Source organism: Euwallacea fornicatus, chromosome 8, assembly GCF_040115645.1.
Source record: "Euwallacea fornicatus isolate EFF26 chromosome 8, ASM4011564v1, whole genome shotgun sequence".
NCBI classification, from domain to species: Eukaryota; Metazoa; Arthropoda; class Insecta; order Coleoptera; family Curculionidae; genus Euwallacea; species Euwallacea fornicatus.
In genome coordinates this window covers 1,077,221-1,096,020 of record NC_089548.1, presented here as the reverse complement: position 1 = coordinate 1,096,020, position 18,800 = coordinate 1,077,221, and the positions used below count along the sequence as shown (strand labels likewise).

The following is an 18,800-nucleotide window of genomic DNA, read 5'->3' as shown; positions in this document are numbered from 1 at the left end:
CCAGTACATTCCTCATGGGAGGGCTTAAGTTGGGTCTAGCTTAAGCCTTACTTGAAGCACAATCGGGCCTAAATTTAAAAAAAAAGCTGTTTTGTTTCATACTCTTGCGAAGAAATTAAACAATAGCAAACAAAATGAATGAAAGAAAAGAAATAAAGAAATATTCTGATAGATCGAAAAATTCAAATTGGGATTCTGAGGGTTAGTGATACGCCTCAAGACATTCGGGGTGATAAAGGGAGCGCTTGAAAATTTTACCCTGGAGATGCTCAATGATTTTTAGAAAGTAGTCGTGTTTAACGTTAAGTGTGTGTGTTTAGGTACAAAATTCGGAATTACTATTTTAAAAGCTGGATTAGCTGAGAAATAAAAGAATAGAGAGAAACTCAAATTAACGCGCTGCATATCAGTGTAAGGAAACATTCGACTTTATGTGCACCCACATGAGCACATGCACCTTAAAATATATGTAACTTGGAACACTCGGAATAAGTGTATTTAGTTACTCTACATAAGAAAGTTTTGTTAGAAATTTTTTTGCAGTGAATAGAACTAAATAATTAGAGTTTTTTCCTTGAACTCTTTTCCAAACCTTCAAAGCTTGCGTAAATATATAAGTGTTATTATTTTATTAAAAAATAATTATTATTTTATTTCGGAGACTCTGCTCGAGATATTTGAATACTATTTCTGGTCTTGTCAATGCTACAATGATTGTCATTTTCACACAATTTTCTTAAATCTTGGGAAAAGTATCACAACTTGACAATACCGAACTAGAAGATTAGTTCGGTTTAATTTTGGGGGTGCCCCAAACTCATCCCTTTAATATGAAATATCAACTGTCTAGGTCTTCAAAACACAGAGATACCCATATAACATCTATTTTGCATCTTGTACATGGGCAGTCTGTAGGACTGCTTATGTCAACCCAATCAAAACTTTTGATTGGGAATAGTCGTTTCGTTAGTCCACCTCAAGAAGTTATGAAAGACACCCTTGACGTATTACATGTCGACCCTGCCGACCCATGATATATTCCGCACCTTCAATCTTATTAGGGTAGTAAAAGTTATGTTGACCAAAGGCGAATTGATGTACTTAACATATTCCAAATGAACCCAGGAACTACGAACTTAATTTATAATAAAATTAGGGAATAAGTGAAGATATTCAGTGTGATATTGGTGTTTGAAGGATATTTGAAATATTTCCTGACGTCAACCCTCTGCATAAAAAATTATCCACCTTTATTATTAATGAGTGTTCCTGGTATTTTAGTCATTACCCAGGACGGCATCTCTTGCTTTAAACATCCACATACTGTGTGTCCGATGTATATAAGCTCGTTAGCGAAATGAGTAAGCAAAATTCAATTTTATTTAATATTTACTTTTGAATATGACATTGTCCAAGGGTTGTTTCTTGCGAGGGCAGTAATTGCTAAAAATATGTGTTTGGGGTCTAATCCAATAATTGATAATAAATAACCACAGACTCTTTATGTAACAAAATATATTTGATAAAGATTTAACATAACATACCTAATATATCTTAAAGATGATAGGCTAAATACAGGGTGGCATATTTTTAAGCTATTATTATTCAAAAATCGCAGATATGCGGTTTGCAAAAATAATAATTTTCAAAACATTTCTCCGCGAATCTAACAATTCAGTTGATAATTAAGGCTTATGAAAATTTATAAATGTAGTATATACAGTGTGTATATAAAGTATAGAATAAATTCGTTTTCTTCGTCTGGCCTTAAAGAAAAATTTTAAATGCTAGAATACGTCGACACTAAACGCATCGGGGTACACATCTGTTGATTTATTCGGTGGTTTTGTTTATTTATTTTCACAGAACAGGTGTTTTTATTCGTTTAATACAAAACATACCAATCATGTTTTAGTTTTCATGTTTGTAACTTTTGGTTGAACTTCGTGAAGACGAAATTTTAAATAAAAGTTGTATTACAATGCCTTTATTCAAACTACAACGAATTGAAATTTTTGTGATTATTGTTTATGAGAGAAGTGTGAACTGAAAGTGTGTGTTTTATTTAACAATTATTATCCAAATAGAAAATATGTTTTTGGTAATTTATAAAAAATAATTATTATGTAACATAACACAAAAGGCTATGACTTGTACGTAAAAAATTAGCACTTTCACATAAAATTATCAAAAACAATTAAAATTAACCCTGACGTCATTTCTGGAACAATGATGACGTCACAGTTCATATTAACTAACCAAAATATGTGGAATTTTAAACTAAAATCGACGTGTCCCAGTATTTTTTATTATTTAAATTCTAAACCAAAACAAAAAGTTGAATTTATTCCATACTTTATATACGCATTGTATAAATATCTGAAAACGATATGTCCAAGCGACGTTTGCAAAATGTATAACCTTATTAAGAATAAATATATAATACGAATAATTAAAAATTATAAATATTAAGTTTTGTACCGTATCTGATTGGTCTTGTCAATTTATTAAAAAAAAACGCTATATTGATTTTGGATATCTCAATTGAGATCATGACATCTTGCAAAAGTATTTTTATTAACCTCCATTTTACGGCACCTTCGAAATCGCTAAAAATAGATACTAATGTGACCCTGTATCTCAAAAACAAAAAGAGATTTTGCAAATCGATTTGTGTAGGTACATTGAGCGTAGCGAGGCGATTAATTTCACCTTCCTGTTTGAGACGATTGCTCCACGGGTTTCCCAGATAACAATGTAAAATTTAAAAATCGGTAAGAACTATGTATCTTCCCCCTTTTGAATCATCAGTTTGAAATCAAACTCAATATCTTGCTAACGAAGGAACATTTTCTTAGCGCGGGTTAAGCCCCAATTCAGAAAAATTTAGAAAACTATCGGCCATCAGTGTATTTTGAAAAAAAGTGTTAAATAAACAGTTCATTTCCACTAGTCAAGCATTTGCAATGGAAACCGCGTGTTGTGAATAAATCGCGCATGGAATTGTTTGTTCTTGAAAAGGGTGCTGCTCACCTGACCAGAGTATGAGGAATGCCAAGGCTCTTTGCTATCCTACGTATGCGATTTGTGGGGTCTTCGAAAATTTTCGAACGTTTTTCTCAAGATTTTCATTTTCAATAAGATGCCGCACACCAAGAGCTCGGCGAAAATGTGTCATTTAAGAAAACGACCTTCACGAGATGGGAAACAGACAGGAAATACCTTCAAACGCATTACAGTTGGCGAAGCTATTAATAAAGACCACGTCACCACCTTGAAATTAAATCGAGATAAATTTTACTCACCAAAATTTTAAAATTTTATAGCGATAAAATGTCTTTGAGTATCTATTATACTGAACCATTGGGAGTTCCAAATGAATTATGTAGCAAATTTGATCGTAATCATCGAACGGTATGAAAAACCGAGGAGTTTTAGCCACAACCGCCCCCTCTACAGAGTGTCGAAATTTTAACAAGATCTTTGGAAAAAGGCAAATATTTAATCGATTTTAGTTTAAAAAAATTATCCGTATCAGTGAAGTAAACAAATGTCCAGCAACCCTCTTAAGCAAATTTGAGCTCTTTTAGGGTTCTTCCGACAAAACCATTTCTTGTATTCATTGCGCTTACGTAAAAAACAATTGTTTCCTCTGAATAATTCCTTCGCCCCGGCACTTACATCTAATCCTTCAAATATGAAATAAGTTTGAAGCATAAGGGGTGCGAATTGTGGCTCATACATCTAAAGGGATAAAAATCAGAAGCGGCTTGCCGTCGGAACATGACCGAGTGGCCGTACAGTAGGATGATATCAAATGTCATCGTACAAGGAAAACCACTAAGGGAGTCTTAAGTCTTCTGGAAAAGGCAACAGTACGTATTTAATTGATTACCTGTTTCTCATTTAGTGAGGAAGAAAAAGGTTTTACGGAGGGTGGCTGTTTTCAGTCTTGAAAGTGAAAGGCATTAAATCCCAAAATAGCCTTATCGGATGCAACGTAACAGAGTTTTATTATTATTTCGACGTCGGCTTTTGCGTTAAATTAACCTTATTGAGACGCAAATATCAAAAAGTGACTGTTGTACAAGGTGTTCTGCACGAAAAAGCACACCTTCTACATGTCCTCTTAAAGACGCCAATTAAACTGAGACGGACGCATGGCAACAAGCGTGGGTATTAAAAAATTGTTCCTTGTGAAGGGTATTTCTAATATTCAATAACATAAAGGGCGTACTACAACAATACGAAAAACTGAGTTTCAGCATTGAAAGCCCATGAAAAGCAGACATAAAATTTTGAGCACGTGGTCTCATAAAGGCTCAAATTACTGGAAGACCAATAATAGCACCTACAGGGATGCCCTAAAATATTGGGACACTTACAATCTTTTTTTGTTTATAGTAATAATAAAAATGAACGATTAGGAAACGGGATTTTGGTATATGTTTGGTATGAGTTTTTGCTTGCTAATAATGCAAAAATATATTTAATATTAACTAACAATATTAAAAAGTCAAAAGAAGTATAAAGAACAATATATTTTTGGTATCACAAAAATTTTCGGACACTACAGTTTCGAACACCTTAACAAAAGAATAAACTAGTGAGGAAGAAATTTTAATATTTTGTATGCCCTCTTTGATTGTCTCTAACGGCTTGAAGTCCTTTAGGCACGGACAAAACAATTTTTTTAAAATTAAAGTAAGGTGAATTTTGCGCTATTTCTCCATTAAAACTTTTTTTAGCTCATTTTTATTTGTTATTGAATGTCGTCTTACTTGCAAATTCAACTGTTGCCATACATTCTCAATTGGATTAAGATCCGGAGCTTGAGCTTGGAACTTCCGAACAGTTGTTGAGCATTCATTCTTTAACAATCATCACGCTGTGTTTGGGACCATTATCTTGAGAATGCTTAAAACTCCCTTGAATTCCCATATCAGTAACACTTTTTAACAATTTTTTTTTAAAGATATTTAAAAAAATAATTTTGTCCATTGTTCCATGAATGAACACTAATTCTCCAAGTCCTGTGGCAAAAATGATCCGTCATCATATTTCACAGTAAAACGTAAATTACTTGTTTTCAGTTCATTGTCGGGTCTCCTCCATATCATTTGTCGGCCATCGGAGCCAAATATGTTCAATTTTGTTTCATCGGCAAAGCTTACGTCATTCTGATAGTTTTCTGGTTTTAAAAACGTCTCTAATGAAAATTCTCTCCTAAAGTTCTTATTTTTGTATTAAGCCATAGCTTTTTCCTGGATATCACACAATTGAAATCACTTGCTCTTATGCATTTTCGTACAGTCTCTAGAGATACTTTTTCACCAGTTTGATTTGCCAGAGCTACTTTGAGTTTAAGGGCATTAATTCTGAGATTTTCCTTAAGAGTCTTCATGATGTATCGCTTTTCTCGAACGTTTATTAGTTTTGGACGGTCAGTTTGTTTGATGGAAAGAATTCTTTCTTCAGCGTTTTTCCAGCGAATAATGTCTGCAACCGTGCTCTTGCTCAAATTAAGTTTTTCATCAATTCTTCTGTAGGGCAACTTCTTCTCAAAGTGGAAAATGACAAATTGCCGTAAATTAAAGGTGATATTTACCTTATTTTTAACTCTACCCATTTTTGCCCTTAAAAATGCATACGGGTATTAGGGGCAACTTTAATAAGTACCATGGAACACTGTTAGAATATTAGATCTAACACAAGACACGCTTTTACGGAAAAAACTACGATCTACTAAAAATGTCCGAATATTTTTGAGACCCCAAAAACGACCTGTTTGTTAAGATATTTCTGTTTTTTCTATATTTTGATACTGTATTATAATTATATTTTTGTATTGTTAGTAAGCAAAAACTAAAACCCAACATATACCAAAGTTCTGTGTCCTAATTGTTTTTTTTTTGGCAGTGACTTCCTTGGGTAACGTTACGTTACCTTACCTCTTACGCTATATGTTACGTTGCGCTGTGTGTTACATTATGTTACGCAAAATTTAATTTTACCCTTTCCATTGTTTATTTTCGAGTTAAACATTTTAAGAAGTGCTTAAAAATCGAAGTAAAGGGTGCTTCAACTATCGTCGGAACTCTGAAGGCGAATTAGAAAATACGTCGAGTCTCCCATTTACAAGAAAACATGTTTAAATCGCCAAATTTTTTAGGATCTGCATATCTTCCTTTTTGAAATTTAACCCAATTCATTTGCCGCAGTATCACTTTCGTTCCATATCGATGCAGTCACCTTGACGTGGTTGAACGGTGCGTCTAGAGTGGGCCATCCCGTATTCGATAATTCACGAAATGTAAATCTGACAATATCGACTTTCTAGAAGAATTTGAAAAATGGCTTCTCTGTAGTAAAAGTCTGGAATCATTTCTGGATGTTTGTTTGACAATGTCGGTAAATGAACGGTAAGTGAACCTTACACTTATCCGTATGGTAATTGTACGATTGTTCAGGTGCCACTGCCCCTTTCCAGGACATCCTGTTTGAGTATACATTAAATACATTAAATATTCATATCCCTGTATTCTAAACGTAGTTTTCTCACACAAGTAACCTTCTTTTCATCAAATCAAATTCGTAAATTTTCGGTAAAAATTGGAATATCCGACAGTTTCCTCTTTATTCTTAAGCCGAAACAGCTGCTTAAGCCACTTGTTGTAAGAAGCAACAGGGAAAATGTCCTTTTGAGTAACCATTTTTCTCGATTTTCACAATTGATTTCCTTCAATACGGCCAAAATGTCGAGCAATTTGCAAAACTGGAGAAGAAAAGAATCTTTCGAGGCCGCGTTGCGTTGTGGCTCCAATCATTGTAGTTCAAATTGGTGCAATTTAAGCGTCAAGAGAGCAGACACAACCACCTGACTGTGGAGGGCTCTTCATCGTCGCCGCCCCTCGCCCTGCCGTTCTGGAATTTATCCGCCGGCAATTTGCCAGAAGGACTTGGCGCAAATTGAAATGTAAAAGCCCTCCCTTATCTTGACGCCGAAAATCAATAAGATCAATTAACTTGTGTGTTTTGTCCGACTTATTCTGATTTTTCGCCTGTCGACAATGCTCTTTGTGTTGTCTCCAATCAAATAAACGCGGACAAAGTGCGGTTTTTAAATGAGCCGGTGCTAGATTACCAAGCTTTTAAGGCTCTGCAGAGCGAGGATGGGAACAGTACAGATTCTTTCTCCAGTTGATTAATGCTTGAGCAATTGCCATTTTTAATTGTTTAAGTATTACTACTTTTTTTAATTAATAATTTTAAATATATTAAAAAAACGTTAATTATTTCGCCCCATTAATGCACGATTTTTCGTTTTTTTTTTCGTTCAACAAATTTTAATGTACAGTGTGTTTGGTCGGTAGTGTGAGATACTAAATAGTGTTAGAGAAGGTCAATCAGACTTGATTTAACCAAACATACCTACAGTAGTGAAAACATGTCGAGAAATATTTGAAAAATTAATATAATTAAATCTTTAATAGTTATAAATATTTACGTATAGGTTCAATATAAAGCCAGTGTACGTTCAAATATTAAAAAAAAAAAATTTTATATTTGTTTTTTTGTTGAATTTTATATTAATAATAGTATTTTTTGTGGAAAAAAGTACAGCAACTTATCAAATTACAGCAAATATTTACTTACACAGTTTTTATCACTTTTAATACAGATCGTATTAAAAGGGATAAAAACCCAAAATTTTCGAATATCTGGAAATCTATCGTAAATTAATAAATGATTAGCTTAAGTTTTGGCGAATGCGCTTGATACATGCTTAAATTTTTTTAGATTATTGTTATAATTTTTGAAATATTTCTTAAGAAATTTTCCGTAAGAACTGAAAAATCATGACCCAAGGAAGTTTTAAAGAAAATCGAACAAACTTGCACTTAAGCGTTCGAATAAAATCCACGTTTGAGATTGACTCTATGGTACCATAAACCAGGAAAATCTTGTGTATGATGTTGTAGGAAAGTAACAAAGCCATTTTAGATTTTATGGCTTAAATACTTTAAACAAATCATTCATACATAATAAAAAAGGTTAGTGTATTTATGTGATTAAAGGGCTCGTTGTTCTTCTGCACTTCAATAATTGTAGAAAAATGAGTTTAAATTTAAAAAAATATTAAAAACTTAAGTATTAGGAAAATTGTAATATTTAGTGTAAAGGTATGTTTGGTTAAACAGATTAAGAATGTCCTCCTCTAATTCCCCATGCAGTGTCCTGCACTACTTACCAAACATCCTGTATATCTCTCTCGCGATCAATACATTTAAACCATATATTTTTTTAAATAAAATTAATAGTTTTATTACTTTTTTTGCGTTGCAATCCACGGAAAATGTTGTAAGCGACGCGAATATTGATGAGCGGTTATCAACCTCTACTTGTATCAATGCGTCCGTTACGCTCGGACGTTAAAACATCTCGATTATTAATCGCCCTCATTAATATACAAGTTCGTTAAATAATTATCGATAATTACAGTGAGTTCAAAACACTGTTCAAATGTTGTCCAGTGTACCGTTTTATTTTCTTATGATGCTGTAATGCGAACTTAAACAGAAGATTATGCTTCCTCCGTTGGATCAATAGAAACTGAAATGAAACCATTAAATGCATAATTTTGAAGTTCAAAATGTTCATAAAAATTATCATCCTGGAAAGTATGCCCATATTTGGATACAGGGTCTTTAAAAAGGACGCGGCAATATTTAATGCGGTGATTTCTCAGGTCATTATAAAAAAAAATTCCATTAACATAGGCCGGAAATGTGTAATTTTTTTTATATTACGATTTTTTAAAATAATTCAAATATCTTTTAACCGATATTTTTGAAATTTCCTAGCGTTGTTTGTAGTAAGGAGATGCTGATTTGGCTGGATTAAAACTATTAAGTTCACTGGCGTCAGAGGGGAGGGGAGTACCTTAACCAAACTTCTTGACAAAAAATGTACCTCACCTACCCTTTATTAACTTTGAAATTTGTTTGAGATGAAGCAACTAAAAATGCAACTTTCTTGTCTCTTGAATTTTCGTCGTATCTTGCTTCGTTTACGAGATAAAAAATAAAAACAATTTTATTGTAGATCCATTTATCAGGCAAAAATATTTTGAAGATAATATTTTATGATATTGAAATTCACATGAGTTTTCCTATGGTAGGTCTGGCATTACAACACCTTGTATGGCGGCGGGAAAAATATTAAATATATTGTTCGTTTCGATTTATTTGGCTTCGGATCGCTGCAGGTCTTAAAGGTTTGGTGCAATTTAAGTGTATCCGAATGTAGCTAAACACGTTTATTTTCCTCAATTCAGTTTAGACAAAAAGTGGTTGAGCTTTATCGAAGTGGTTGAATGTAATGTAATGTGGCAAAAGCATTGAATATTAGTCAGAGTGTCATTACTAAGGTTTTGAATAAATTTCGTAGTCAGGGAGGTTTTCAAAATCAACGTAATCCAGGACCTCCCTGAAAAATCACTCTTATGAGAGATAAGGCCAGTAGACCAATGTCTCTCAAAGGTCCCAAAAAAGACATTAAGACAAATCATCGATGAAATCACCATAAAATTTAATATTGAAATTGCTAGTAGAACCGAAAAAAATCGTTTAATTCGTGCAAAACTTCATAGTAGAATTGCTATTAAAAAACCACTTCTAACCAAGAAAAACGAAAATGCTTGTCTAAAACTCGTAGTCTTGTTAAGGACTACGGAGAAAAAGAACACTGTCCTTTTAAGTGGCGAGAGTAACTTTTAAGTGTCCACTTTTGATGGTGGAAGCTACGTAAGACGTCCAGCAGGCCAAAAAGTGAGTATTAAGTATTCCATAGTCTTTCCACCATTGTAAATAAGGCCCTTTTATTATGGTTTGGATTTTAATTTATTTTATGTATCGTTTTAAGAGTCATACCGCTTGAACTGATATAAAGATAAAAATCAAGAGACCATTCTGATCCATAGGATTTTAACAAATTGCGAAATAAGAAGTGACCTAAATTTAGAAAATTATTCCTTGCTGCGTTTTTTTTAGATATCTAAAAAATTTTGAAATTATCCTGTAGATATTATATTTATAAGCACATTGAAAATGACGTGTTCATAAAAATGTGATAAAATTCCCGTTAGTGTCTCTTATAGTGGTCAAAATTATTATTTAATAACGAAGTACGACATTTTTAGTGCAAAGCGTCTAGTGATTGAAATCCTCTGGAATTCACAGGGACCTAACGAGAACTAAGAATTAAAAGTTTAAGCAATATTTACCATAAAAGTTTACTAATACATAATTGACATTATGCAACAATTACAAACCTTGAAATATTAATTCATTTCCGAGCTTCCTTATCGTTTGAAAGGTAAATTTAATATATTCTGAAGTTAGAGGTATATAATAATATTTCATATAATGAAAATGTTTGAGCTCTCTATTAATTTTTTTAAACTTAAAGTAACGTTTCCCCGGTCAACACCGAAAAGTTGATCTAAAAGACCGTTAAAACTATTTTCCGATTCTTGTTTTATTTTTCTGATTCCATCTCGGAAGACTCCTTGATGGGTCCTGCAAAGCGCCTCTTTGCGGTCTCACGTACCTACGTAAGTAACTGTTAAATAAAAATTTCTCGACGGGAACGAAACAGTTTTCATCTCAGTATTGAAAGGAAATAATAAGTATTTAATGCAAATGATAAAACTAAATGACACTAAATAGAAACGGAAATGCAAATAAAAAACAATCTGCATCAACTTTATTACAGTTTAATAAAAAACTGCTGGTCAAAGGTATAAAAGCTAAAAGAGTTAAAACTTTTTTAATTAATTTTCGTCAAACATTTAGTAATTTCTTGCATAAACTTTTGCTTTAATCACTGCTGCACATTGTCGTGGCATAGAATCCATCAAAAAAGTACAATATTGTGAAAAAAATCCATTTCTTACTTAATAAATTAAATACTTTTTTAACGTTGAAATCTTACCTTTGTCGGTCTAAATGCTTCCAGAGATTCTCTATGAAGTTTAGATCTGGTGACTGGTATGGCAAATCCATTAGGGGGACACTGTATTCATTTAACCAATTTTTAATTAAATGCGATTTGTGCTTAAAGTCATTATCTTGCTGAAAAAATCCACCGTAACGGCATTTCTTTTTCAGTATAAGGCAACATATTATTTTTCAACATGTCTCGATAAACAAAACGATCCATAATACCTATAATTTGAATTAACGGCCCAGTACCACATCTAGAGAAGCAGCCCCACACCATCACGTTATTCCCTTCGTATTTCATAGTCAGTAATTGATATTTATAATCAATTCTTGTACCTTTTGCTCTTCTGACATATTTTTTACCATCATTTCCAAATAGCCGGAATTTACTTTCATCATTAAAAAAGACAGGCGTTTGGTCGGGGACCAGGATAAATGTTTACGTGCAAATTGAAGTCGCTCCTTTTGACTATTTTTTTAAATTAAATTTTTTTTTACTGCAACTCTCCCAAATAATCCCTGAGCATTTAGACTCGATCCGACAGTTCGTGATGGTACTAAAATGTCCCCCAAAAATATAAAATATTTAAATTTCGACTTATGGTAATTTCCGTAAACTCCCGCCTTGTGTATCTCTATTATTTCATTTTCCAAGTCCGATAAAAATATTTTTATATTGCCTATAGTACTTGAACATATTCACCACAAACAGATCTATTCATGTCAAAATAAAACAAAATGCAGCCCATTTTGCGTTTAATTTCCATACTTTTGCCTAACCAAATTTAGATCTTATTATTTTTCCAAAAAAACCTAAATACCTGAAATCTAGCGAATATTTTTCAGAAATAGTTGTTTATCTGTAACGTATGATGTTTTAATGCGAAAAAATTTTAAATAATAGCATTGTTGTCGTATAGGTTGAGAAATAATAAATTTTCATACTTTTGGTCACCATTGTACTTGGTTTAAACGTTGGCTTTCTATTTCGAACACGTCCAGCTCCTCTCCACTTCACTGCAAATTCACTCATCACAATTTTTCTTTGGATGATTTTTCATGTTCGTAGATGAATTTCATATCATTTGATGTTTGCTCAAGTAATCATATTTTGACCCGTCTGGTGGTGCTAGGTTAGCTATGAAGTTTCTTGGTTTGAGAACGTCGTTAATCGCACATATGTTCCATATTATAAAACTTATTGCCGTCCTCTCGTATTTGGCCCTCCAGCCCACCAATGTCGTTTGATGTTGTTCCCTTCGCCTCGATTGTGCTTTTTTCCGGTTAAACTGACGTTTTTTTTCTATTTCATTGCCTTTTAATTCTCTCAGAAAGGATCCTTTTTTTGTTATTTGTCGAATGCGTTTTTCATGACAAACCCGTTATTACGACTATCGTTACTACCATCATCTATACTTACAAATTACTAATTCTCTCAAGCACGGGTAAAGAGGTATACGTCGCAAAATGTGCACTTTAAGTTAAGTTCGTTAGTCTTTGGCTAATATATTATAACTTAACTTAGGCGTAACTTAGTCGTTGGAGTAACTTGTCGATATCCCGAACAGGACACGATTTTCAACATTTTTTATGTGGTTTATGAACTTACCGCAAAATGGACATTTTGCGACTTGTCTCCCTTTATAGGGACTTAAGCGAATTAATCCCTAACCCCCCCAAAAACAACAAAACCGCAGAGAAAAAAATCAATTTGTGACTGTATCAACCAAAATGTTCCTTCAAGCCGTGAAATAGGCAAGATTTACGTCCGGGAGGTTATTATGTGAACAAGTGGCATTGAAGGGTTTGTATTTTTAATTAATTTGACGGAGGTATTTAGTACTTCTTTTTTAGATTTTTTACCATCTTTAAAATATTTTAATGATCGGTGAGCTCCCGGTGAATAAATGTAAGCTTTACTGTAGTTGAAAATGGACAGTACTTTTGATCAGAAAGGTGCAGAAGGTTATTATAGGGCGATATTCTTGCAATAATTTAAACTTACACATATCCCCTTTGCACACTGAAATCCATCATCTGAAGTTTTCTCCCATTTACATATCTCATTATTTCCCGGCAAATGAAAATGCGTAATGACAACTCCTCTCGTAATGAATTTCCTTCCGATAAAAAGAGTGCAAGTAAAGGCCGGAGACCGCAATATTAAGGCACATAATTTAGAACATCTCTTTATTACTCGAATGCTTCGGCGTCCTTATTGCTGAGAAGGACCTCGTCGAGGGTATGCAGGCTATGATGAGCTTTTATTGAATTGGAAGCGTCTTCGCGCTTCCACATTCCTGACATATCTTCCCCAAGCAATAAGCAATGATCGCTAGGTCGGTCCTGAATTTTTAAACCAGCTTGACTGTTCGTTACGTATCGAGGGGTCCATTATGTACGAGTAGAGAAATTTTCCTGTTATAGATAGATAAAATATTAGAGTGCATATATCTTTGGGTCCTATAGATCGTGACAAGCGGAGAGGGAGCTAATGACAAAAAGATGCAACAACAGGAGTCTCCAGATAACGACGTTGAATCACCGTGCTGAAAAGCGGTACAAGCTAATTTCAAGGATTCTTACGGAACTGTGAAAAGTTGTCTAACGAGCGGTGATATTATTTCTTGAAAGCGGAGATAATATTTCCTCTCGGCCCTTTTGTGATACAAGAAGACTGGGAGGGAAATAATATATTCAGTTTAGGTTCCAGCTCAAGTTCATCCGCGTTCGTAATAAGTTATGTGCTCATACAACTAGTCGACGATTTAACAGCATAACTGGTTCACAAATTAAACGTTAGAATTTTAATAAAAGAAGTTCACTTCATTTCGTTTCGCAACCAGCTGCATGACGGAAGAACGAGTATCCATTTCGTAACATTGTCAGCAAGTGAGCCCAGTCGCAACAGCGGTTGCTGTAGCTCTACAGATGCAGAGCTCAACTTGAATGTATACAAATATACAGGGTGTTCGTTTCTAGAACTAGATTGAAAACAGTCTAGAAAAATTGTTTTTATTTTTCCTCAGCTTATTTGACGAAGTGGTTCGAAATTATTAACACATCAACGTTACAGTTTGGGGCAACCAGTACTAAATTTATCTTTTCTTGTGAGCATCAACCCAAAATAAAAATTAAATAAAACAAATAATAGAAACTGTCACAGTTGCAAAATTGCTTAAATGAACAGAATGATTTAGAATTTCAAAAATAAATTTCCTTCGTTTTTGTTACTCAGGATTAGTTACAATGCGGACACTGATGACGCAGGCATGATTCCGCATCTCTGGAAAGTGATTTTCCTTCGAGTCTGCACAAAGAGAATTTTGCTCACATATCAAAACTAAATCTCATTTGTTGAATAATATCTTTTTTTATCTGCTTTTTTTATACTTATAACTTCATTCTCTCGTCAAACAAGAACAAATGCTGCGTAAACTTCTGCGTAAACGCTAAAAATTCGAAACTTTTAAAGGAAGTGGATAATCTGTTGTAAAAACGACTTTAGATCGAACTGTTTACTATTTCAAAGCACATTTATTTTATGACTCTTGCGCCGCAAGCTGATCAAAATGTCTATTTTTGTCACAATTTTTTTTTAACAAAAAATAACCCGCTTTCCGCATCTCTACCCAATCAAGAAAATGTACTTTACTACTAATACACATTTGTGTTACATACCACGCACGTCGACAAAGAACGTTTTGCCCCGCCAGTAGTAGGTAGAGAACTTGTACACACATCCGAAATTGTAATTCTCAAATTCCTTTCGAATATTCCTACTGAGAATCCCAAGATATAAGGAAAACTATAGATCACGTAGTGCAGGCAAAAGCTTATTCAGGGCCCGAAGCACAAGCCTAGAACCCTTAAAAATGGACTTTAGCCGTCTGATTTATTTACAGTGGTATCTGACTGATCATCCCTAATCACTAAGTGGATACTCTCGTTACCCTAAAATCCAAAAAATGCTGCTTCCTTGTCTTCTAATGCAGAGCCCCGGCCTTTTCCCGGCATCGCGTCCATTCCCAAGACATAATCCCATGAAATACGCTCCCCGCTCCTTCGATGGTAATATATCAGTGGGTTAGGAGGGTGAACCGTCAAAGAACTGGTAAAAATCCTGAACTCCGGAGTTTCAACAAGTGGCGTAGCACGCGGTCGGCACCAATGGGGCTTCAGGGCGGGCCGGAGCACGGCATCAGGGGCCCCCCGAGGCTCAGATGGGGGGCGCAGACGCGAGGCAGAGCGCGAAGAGGAACTCGCGACGTTGGCGTTAGAGTCAGAGGCTGTCCGACAACAACGACGAGGCGGTGGGACTCCGGCAGCCCCATCGCGGCGGCAGTAGATCGCCGCCGACGTTGACGGCACCACTACGTATTGATACTGGGGGGCACCTCTTCGGCGGAGGCGACGAAATTTCGGTGAGTACTTTCCATATTCTTGTTTTGCCCGTAGAAAAGTATTTGGTTTTTGCCATTCTCTGATACGACACTTTTAATTCACTTCCTGAAAAAAACTATTTTGTCCATGACTCACGCTAATATTTACATTATTGCAATTTTAGAGATTAAAAATCTTTTTCATGAGTTGAATCTCATTATTGAATTTAATCTTGCTATTAAATTCAAAACTTGTTCTTACGGGAAAGTTTTGCTTCAAAAATATTCAAAAATTCCTGCCCCTCATCAATGCGAATATTATATTAATCATCACAATATTATAACTTATTCATGTTCAACTTAATCATGATTCAGAGCAAACAACGTTGTTCAAATTTCTAATAGGAGAAACATCTGATTGTGGTAAAAAACTGATCATCATTATGCATAAACTAGAACTAACCTGATATTTAATAGAAAACTGCTAAATCTTCAAATTCCTTTTCATGCAATATTTCATTGAAAATGTCCTTTCAACATGTCTCTAAGATTGGAACGTTCGTTAACTGTGATACAAACTTAGTTAAATGGGCGAAAAATTGCGCATTCAAGGGGGTGGCATCGTGGAGCGCTCAGAGTTACAAAAGTATTTTTGATATATGTATTACGAAAAACCAAAAAAAAAATCTAATTTCATTTTAACTATTTTCCTGAGAATTTCTATTATGACCAGAGGCACATAGAAATCAAAGATACGAACCTAACTCACCTTTCCATCGGAGATTTCAAAATGCTTCAACGTGACGCTCTCAGTTTCGTGCTCTGACGCTTCGTTTGTCATCATCAACTTTTTTTCTAAATACGGTCCTGGTAACTTTTTATTAGATTTTAAGACAGCTTTTTATTACCCAGACTTGTTTCAAGCCATAACAATTTTCATTCACTACTCAATAAAATTAATATCTTAAGCCAGAATTGAAGCAAGTAGACTTAAAAGTAGAGAGTTCCAAAATCTCTGTTCTTACTGGATGGCTATTATTATCCGTTTGATGTCCGTTAGGGCCAATCAAGACTAGTTGAATTTTTGTTGGAGAGCTCCTAGTTAATTTAGATCTAACTTTTTTCATAAGTTCCTAAAAGGCCAAAAAATGTTATTTTATAATGAGGGACATTCAGTAAGAGCGCCACGGACAATTATTGCTTCTTTATATGGATACGTTTTTATTTATTTTACGTTTTAGTACAAATGTATTTTTCAACTCCATTTGAGGTATCCTTAAACAACGCTTCGTTGATTTTTGATGAAAATAACTGCCAGAATCATGATAATAATGACAGTAATAGTATTTTCACAGTACCGAATAATAAATGTCCAGGGTATAGAAAAGTCAAGGACAAACAAAGCATTTTTTGAAAGTTAAATACAATCGGGAAATTTTCATAATTTTAAAAATTTAGGGATACTGTTTTCTATTTAATCAATTGATATAGATACTATGTTTAATATTAAACCCGCAACTGAGGCTTTATTTTACAGGTATATTCAAAATAGCATAAATACCTAGTACTCCTCCTCCAATACCCATCAAAGTAAACCCATATCTCATAAATTAACTCAAAATGAATAAGATTGATTTTAGTCTAAATCTTTTGCAAATCTTCCATAAATCGACACCTTTGTACCAATCAATAAATTGCAAAAAATGATTTAAAATGGACCCATTTATACTAGTCTAAAATTTCCGGGTAATTATCTCTATTTAGGACATATAAATGATTTCCTAACCAGTTTCACACGAAAAAGTTTGAACTTTGTGGAAATCTGCCAGCGAACAAATCATGAAACTTAATTAGGAAACTCCTGCCTAGATCAGTCTGAAACTGATCTGTAGAATAAATGGCAAATGGGAAAATGAATAACCACTGTAGTGTATTTAGAGAATGCTTGAAACGAACCAATTGAAAAATCTTCGAATCTGTTGTAAAACTCTAGTCCTGCATCTATCTAACAGTTTTACAACTGATATGGAAAATTTTAAACGGAAAATTTCACCAATAAATTGTGATTTCAAATAAGAACTGTGTTGAAAAGTGATATGTTTACAGATTAATTAAAAAACGAAAGGTAGATTATTCTTAAATTTACCTTCCTAATTAGCGAGCTTAATTTAGATCTAGATTAAGCTCGTTTTAGATTACCCAATTTTCCTGCATAATTTATTGAACAGTAATTACGCAATTCAGTGTTATTCAATATATGTATGACAAACTGAGGTGAATAGGGCATTATGAGTGACAAGTGCATCTCTATATTGTGGAAAATAATGAACAAAAAATGATTATAAAAAATCTAAAACAAGCTGAATACATCAAAATTTTCCACAACATGTTTCATTGAAATATAGAACAAATTAATAAGAAACTTTTTATTTAAAACGAGTTTTAATATGATATAGATCTCATATTCGATTTATATTTAAAATCTGAAAATTTTCTGTTGATCCTTATAATCAGTATAGTAAATTTTTCGTCTATTCGTGAAGATTTTTGAACGAATCTATCATTCCGCTAATAAGACTTATTTTATTACTTCCGGCTCGTTGATCCTTTAGTTCTTAGGACAATAATTGGCGATGGGCTGTGACTGTAATTAAAGCGAGATCTTTCCCCGGAAAAGATCGAGCCGGATTATTTCAAAATCCTTTTATTTCAGTTTTAATGGAGAAAATACATTTTTCAATGAAGTGCGACCGCAGGAAAAGTTACTACTTTTATTTAAGGCTCGGCTCGGAATTATTTCAATGAGCAACGCAATCGATTTCTTTTCATCAAGTTAATTCTGCATTATTCGTTCGAATGTATTGGGAATGTCATTAAGCAACAGAAATAATTGGTATTTCCCATGTTGTAATCATTAGTTAAAGGCGCTTTCGCACTTGTTAGGTAGGTAGAATTTTTTTGCTAAAAACGCTTGTGTATTAACTTCGCTGCTTCCAGTAAGTTAAAGATAAATATTAGAGTCCGGTAAAGTTTTTACACGCAGGCTTGCGGTAAAAAAGTCAACGTGAATTACCTGATTTCTCACAGACATTTTTAACAGTGATGCATGTCACTTTGTTTTGCGTGCGGTAATAACTTTTCCAGCAACGTCCAATTACTTTCCCACACGCTCGCTGACCGAACCGCGCTTCATGTGATTCGTTCACTGGCCTTGTTCTCTGACAGGAAATTAATTCGTCAAATAATTCACATATGAAATATTTGAATTTTCTTTAAAAGTAAAAAAATACACATATTTTTTTTTGTATATCATTGCTGTACATCTCAGCTTAAGGAGAAATAAGGCTAACTTGAAAAAATCGCAAGGTGTTAGATCTGTAGAGTTTGCAGGACTAATAAATAATCTAAGTGT

At 33.9% G+C, this 18,800-nt stretch overlaps 2 protein-coding genes across 5 annotated transcripts in view; one reads left to right on the top strand and one right to left on the bottom strand.

The window, feature by feature from the left end:
- Positions 1-4,866: 4,866 nt before the first annotated feature.
- LOC136340769 (uncharacterized) lies at positions 4,867-6,289 on the bottom strand. The gene is made up of 6 exons (XM_066285096.1): positions 6,228-6,289; positions 5,740-5,865; positions 5,680-5,688; positions 5,290-5,636; positions 5,084-5,209; positions 4,867-5,033 (listed from the first exon to the last, which is right to left on the bottom strand). Exons 1-6 carry the CDS (start codon positions 6,287-6,289, stop codon positions 4,867-4,869), a joined length of 837 nt encoding a protein of 278 aa, XP_066141193.1.
- Positions 6,290-15,282: 8,993 nt separating this feature from the next.
- Positions 15,283-18,800, top strand: part of Vmat (Vesicular monoamine transporter) — a 42,418-nt gene continuing 38,900 nt past the window's right edge. For 2 of the 4 annotated variants that reach the window (XM_066285189.1, XM_066285185.1), the window contains exon 1: positions 15,284-15,430. The gene's annotated coding sequence lies outside the window, so the exon portion shown is untranslated. Of the gene's footprint in view, positions 15,431-18,800 lie in introns of all 4 variants that reach the window. The other 2 variants (XM_066285190.1, XM_066285188.1) reach the window with 2 other exon arrangements.